The sequence below is a fragment of the Carya illinoinensis genome, chromosome 15 (assembly GCF_018687715.1).
Source record: "Carya illinoinensis cultivar Pawnee chromosome 15, C.illinoinensisPawnee_v1, whole genome shotgun sequence".
In the NCBI taxonomy this organism is placed as follows: Eukaryota; Viridiplantae; Streptophyta; class Magnoliopsida; order Fagales; family Juglandaceae; genus Carya; species Carya illinoinensis.
Window position 1 is genome coordinate 35,224,519 of NC_056766.1, and position 6,000 is coordinate 35,230,518.

Genomic DNA, 6,000 nt, shown 5'->3' on the forward strand with positions numbered 1-6,000 from the left:
TAGACAAGAACCCTTTATTCTTGTCCAAATTTTATGTTTTAACTTTAAAGTTAGGAAAGATAGAGATATAAAGTGAGTTCGAACGCTTAATATTATTCGAAATTCTCGAATATCTTATCTAAAAATCTTTTTAACTATAAAAAATTACTAAAAAAGGAAAAAAATTCCTTATTTGATAGATCTCGAGTGGTAATATTGTTGATAATTAGAAGGCAAATCAGGGAATAAAACCCAAAAGTGAATATCTTTCATATCACTGGCCCTATAATAGTGCATGAATCTTTTTCCTGCTGGCTACCTTCACAACTTCAATAACTTATACTGCCCAACTCATCATGTTATTGCTGTCTTGAAGTTGCTTCCAAGTTTTATTTTATTTTTTAAAATACTCACCATAATTAATATTAATTACCGATCTTAAAAATCTCTAAGACTAAAAAAGGAAAAGCACCACAGAATTTGAAGTGTCTAATTGTTCATAATTAATTCCTGTAAAAAAATAACATAAATAAAATCACAATACAATTTTGCTCATTAAATGTATAGGCATATATATAGATATAATGCCATAAGAGATGAATTGAGAAGCCTATAACCTTCGTCAAGCTTACAATTCTCTCTCTCTCTCTGCATTAAAGCCAAACATTACTTCATAGGAAAACAAAGATCCTCTCTCTCTCTCTCTCTCTCTCTCTCTCTCTCTGTGGGTTCTGTCTTTCTATCTTCTCACCATGAAGAACAAACCGCAACATGGGTCAGCAATGTCATCCCCAAAATTGCTCCTCAATGCCCAAATGCACCTCCACAGCCTCATCTTCTATTTTCTTCTCTTCTTCTCCGGCTTAGCCCTTGGCCTCACACTCAGTTTCTATCTCAGAGATTTCTCCTTCAACTTGCCTCTCAACCAACTCCTCATACCAACCCTTAAATCATCGTCATCATCACTACCACCATCATCACCACCATGCCCTCCAACTTTTCTTTCATTCAAAACCACGGCAGCCAAGATTAATAATAATCACAGCCGAGTTGGGTTAACAGAGTTCTTGAGACCAGTACCCCATGTCATGCACGATATGGAAGACGAAGAGTTACTGTGGAGAGCTTCAATGGCTCCCAAGATTCATGATTTCCCATTCAAACGCACCCCAAAAGTTGCATTCATGTTTCTGACAAGAGGACCTGTGCTGTTGGCTCCACTCTGGCAGATGTTCTTCAAAGGGCATGAAGGTCTTTATTCTATTTATGTGCACCCAAATCCATCTTTCAATGGAACAGTGCCCCAAAGTTCAGTTTTCCATGGCCGGAGGATCCCAAGCAAGGTCAGAATATTATTCTTCCTATTTTTCCTTTTTTCTCGGTCTTCTTCCTCATAATTTATGTTAAGTCTGCAGATATTTTTCTCTCATTTATATCCAAATCAATAGAGAATCAAGTTTTCCAGGAAGGCAATATTCCTAAAATCAATGACTTTACCAAAACCGAAAATTATGTATACATATACATATACATACATATTTACATACATAAATACATACATATATATATAACAACTTGGAGTTAGCAGTCCAAACGTTTTCATGGTTATTAATGTGTGTATTGAATAGTATACTAAACAGTAAATTTTTAGAACTGTTTTTATAAATATCAATTTACATAAATGTCTTTTATTTTAAAAACCATGACGTGAAAAGGGTTGTGAGTATATCATTGTTTTCTGTTACAAACTATTTGCTATAAAATAGATTAATTAGCTACTTTTATAACCTTTATTTCTACGGCAGATCAAATCCTAAAATAAAGATTAACAAACGTTTTTTGTCATTTCTTTTGCCGTAAGGGTGCAAAAGCTTTTTCTAAAAAGCAGAGCAGTTATAACTTATATATGTATGTATGTATATATATATATATATATGCACATTTATAGGTATTGATGTCGACAGCAACTAAAAGGGCTGTGCCGCATTACATGATACCTCATTTGTTGGAGTGTGGGTGTTATATAAATGATATCTACAGCTGTGAAGTGTATAATCATTTTGAAAAAAATAAATAAATATAAGATTTATATAAAAAAAATTAATTTTTTAATAATAAATATTATTTTTTTCTCAAACGATTATGTGATGATTGCGCACTTTATAATTATATGTATCATTATTTGTATATAAAAGTCTCCACCAAATATTATTAAGAGACTGATTTTTGTATGCGAACTTAAGTGACAAATTTAAAACCAATCTGAAATTACATGACAACAGATTATAAAGTAGTTTTTTTTTTTTTTTTTTCAAATTTTTAGTATTTATTATTGATATTCTTTCTTTCCATTTAACATATTCAAGTCCTTTTGGGATTATATATATATATATAACATGTTAAAGAATGCTTGGGAAAGTCAAACAATAAAAAAGAGACCAACCAAACAGCTCGAGAATCATGTAAAGTTGATACCATTTTTTTTTTTTTTTGTTGCATTTTTAGGTTGCTTTTCATTCCATATATAGTTCATTCTCATGCACGAACTCTCCTAAATCGGATGCCTTCTTGACCCACATTACACATTGAGGAATCCACCAGTTTTCTAAATTTCAAAGATCATTTTTTTATTTGGAAAACTAGTCATAATTAATGTTAATTATATAGGAATTAATCATAGTTATCATATTAATTCATATCAATTTATGTATTTATTTTTATAAAATCTCTTTATACCTGTAATACTTGATTGACCGACAATTGAAAAAATCAGTATGATTGTAGGGAAATTTCATTTTGGCTTTGGGATTAATATTCTAAGACAGCGATCCATACGTTTCATTCATTTCTTTGATTCTACGTACTCTTTTTGCCCCTGGAAAGGAAAGGATTGGAAAATTTCATTAATTCTCATAATTCCTACCCCCTGCCTGCCTTTCTGCTTGGCAAACCCACTTTTCTTGATTCTTTTCTTCCTTCTTTTCCCGAATCTCAAGTCCTCGCCGACAGCAAAAGTTGTTGCGGATTTTAAGACCATAAAATGTTGCATGAATGTGACCAGAAAATGCATTATCTCACAAGTTAGCGTGACATATTTCCTTATTTTATTTTATTAAAATTTTATGTAAAGTTATTTTTTTTATATTTTTTATGTATTTTATTGATGTGATTGATTGATCATTTTTTTAATATAAAATAAATCATTTAGTTAATTATGTCAATAAAATACATAATAAATATATAGAATTAACTGTACGTAACAGAATTTTTATTTTATTTTATTATATAGAGATCTAATGGTATTAAACTTGCAACTTTGGGATCCATGATTGGGCTTTAATTTCAAGGTTTCAACTTGGGCCTCAATGTTATTTTGTTTTCCAACAGGGTTTTCAAAGTTTACTTATTAATTGCTCCACATGGATACTGACCTTACCCTTACAATGTGTTTCAGGCCGTGAGATGGGGGGAGTTTAACATGGTGGAGGCGGAGCACCGCCTGCTAGCCAATGCGTTGCTCGACATTTCAAACCAACGTTTCGTCCTCCTCTCAGAGTCATGCATTCCTTTGTTCAATTTCTCTACTGTCTACAATTATCTAATGGGCTCGATGGAAAATTTTGTCGAGGCCTATGATTTACCGGGCCAAGTGGGCCGAGGCCGATATAACCCAAAAATGAAGCCCACAATTAAGCTTTCACAATGGAGGAAAGGGTCCCAATGGTTCGAGATGGACCGTGAGCTTGCCATTGAAGTAATTTCAGACAAAAAATATTTCCCAATATTTAAAAAACATTGCAAGAACTCATGTTATTCGGATGAGCACTACTTGCCAACATTAGTTAGTATCCAATTTTGGAGGAGGAATTCAAATAGGACGTTGACTTGGGTTGACTGGTCAAAGGGTGGACCCCATCCATCTAGGTATCTAAGAACAGATGTCACCATTGATTTTTTGAAGAGGCTAAGGAGTGGTAGCCAATGTAAGTACAATGGAAAGAGCACAAATGTTTGCTATTTGTTTGCAAGGAAGTTCACTCTCCATGCTTTGGATAGGTTGTTGAGGTTTGCTCCAAAGCTTATGCATTTCAATTGATTTGCATAGATATCTTTGATGTTGAGCATTCATTCAATATATACAAGAAATTAAGAGTTTTTAGGGCAGAAAAATAATAATTCATGACCTACATGTTTTACTATTATAATTATAATTTTTTTTTCTATATTTTTTTCTGTAATTTTATTTATTAGATTATTTAATTTATTTTCAATTTCATATTTGCAATACAACAAACAAGGCTGTTTTTGCAGCGATGAAAAGTTGCCACAAAATATTGATTTATAGGTCACAAAATAACAAAATATATGGGAGCCGACAGATATTCTGGTCAGTGGTCAAATTTCTAAAGATTTTTTTTTTCTTTTTTCTTTTCAAATCCAATGAATTCTTCATCATTTATACCTAGGTCAGCAATTCAACATTAGAGAAAAGCGAAAAAAATTTACAACACAAATTCAGAAAGTGTTATAGATTGCTGTCATAAAGTTATTTTTATTGTAAAATAGATCTAATAAATTACATGAAATTATGTCAGTTTATGAATTCATTTTTATAAAATTCTTTATGCTTGTAGAACTTATCTTCATTTTTATAAAATTCTTTATGCTTGTAGAACTTATCTTATAAAAATAATATTCTTTCTAGCTCTTCAATGATTTTTAGAAATAGAACATTGATATAGGAAAAAAAAAACACTATAATATTTAATTCTATCTATGATGAACTTCTCATTCTTATAATATTTATGTGAAATTGCCATTTATTTTAAAAGTTTAAGTCAATAGAAAGAGGTAAATTTTATTATTTATTTTATATCTTAACACTCTCACTCAATATATAGCCCAATAGATAGAATATTTAATTAAATGAAATAGAGTGTAGAATCATGGTTCAAACTTAAGATCTCTGGTCAGAATCATGTAAAATTACCATTTATTCAAAAAATTTAAACCGATGAAAAGAGATAAATTTTATTATTTATTATATATCTTTAACAATTTCATGAGCGGTAATTGTATCATCTTAATCTGTTTGGATCTTTTGCTGAACTTAACAGCTTTTGCTTGATCAAATATAAAAGTACTGTAATTCCCTTTATGATCAAATGTAAAGTGTAGGTGTTCAATTTGCAATATTCATGGATATATAGTGTCCTATCATATTGCCATGGCCTACCCACTAGAAGACGACATGTATCTATAGCTACAACATCATTACAAACTTTGTATCCCCAATATTTTGATCTTACAGATAGAAAAAGACATTAAACATATTTGGAAAATGACTACTAGCTCATTCTTTTTCTAAGCCTAGCCAATTTATTTATAGGACTAATTTAAATACTTTTGAAGGTTTAAAAGAAAAGAACTAGGAGATTGCCATAGATGATATTGTTATAAAAACTTAAACTGATAAGACGATTTAGATTTTATTATTTAATTTATATCTTAATACTCTTCTTCATGTTTGAATTAGACTCCTTTTCAATGAGTGAACTCAACATGTGAAATATTTAATTAAATAAAGATAGAATGTAGAGTCAGTGTTTGAATTCAGGACCTCAGTTTTGATACTATATAAAATTACTATTTATCTCAAAAACTTAACTGATAAGAAAATATAGATTTTATTATTTAATTTATGTCTTAGCAATTGTAACAACTGATTATGGTCCCATTTCTTGGATGCAACTTCAAACTGCACCGTTTCCTTCTTAGTTCAATCAAGGAACGTAGATCTCGAAATTTCAACATACATACATATATATATATATATATATATATATATATATATATATAAAATATTGGATCTATTGTTTGTTTCTTTGTTATCTTTCTACATATTATTGTACGCCGGCCTCTAGCTACTAATAATGGGATTTTTGTTGGAACTCCGATATCCTGTACGTATCCTAGCTAGCTTTTTAATTTGGTACGATCTTAATTAAAAAAGAAGCACTT

General features: G+C 30.5%; 1 protein-coding gene across 1 annotated transcript; it reads left to right on the top strand.

Moving 5' to 3' along the window:
- The first annotated feature begins 618 nt into the window (after positions 1-618).
- LOC122297428 (glycosyltransferase BC10-like) lies at positions 619-4,151 on the top strand. Its single transcript, XM_043107477.1, has 2 exons — positions 619-1,322; positions 3,434-4,151. Exons 1-2 carry the CDS (start codon positions 732-734, stop codon positions 4,073-4,075), a joined length of 1,233 nt encoding a protein of 410 aa, XP_042963411.1. The 5' UTR covers positions 619-731; the 3' UTR covers positions 4,076-4,151.
- Positions 4,152-6,000: the final 1,849 nt, after the last annotated feature.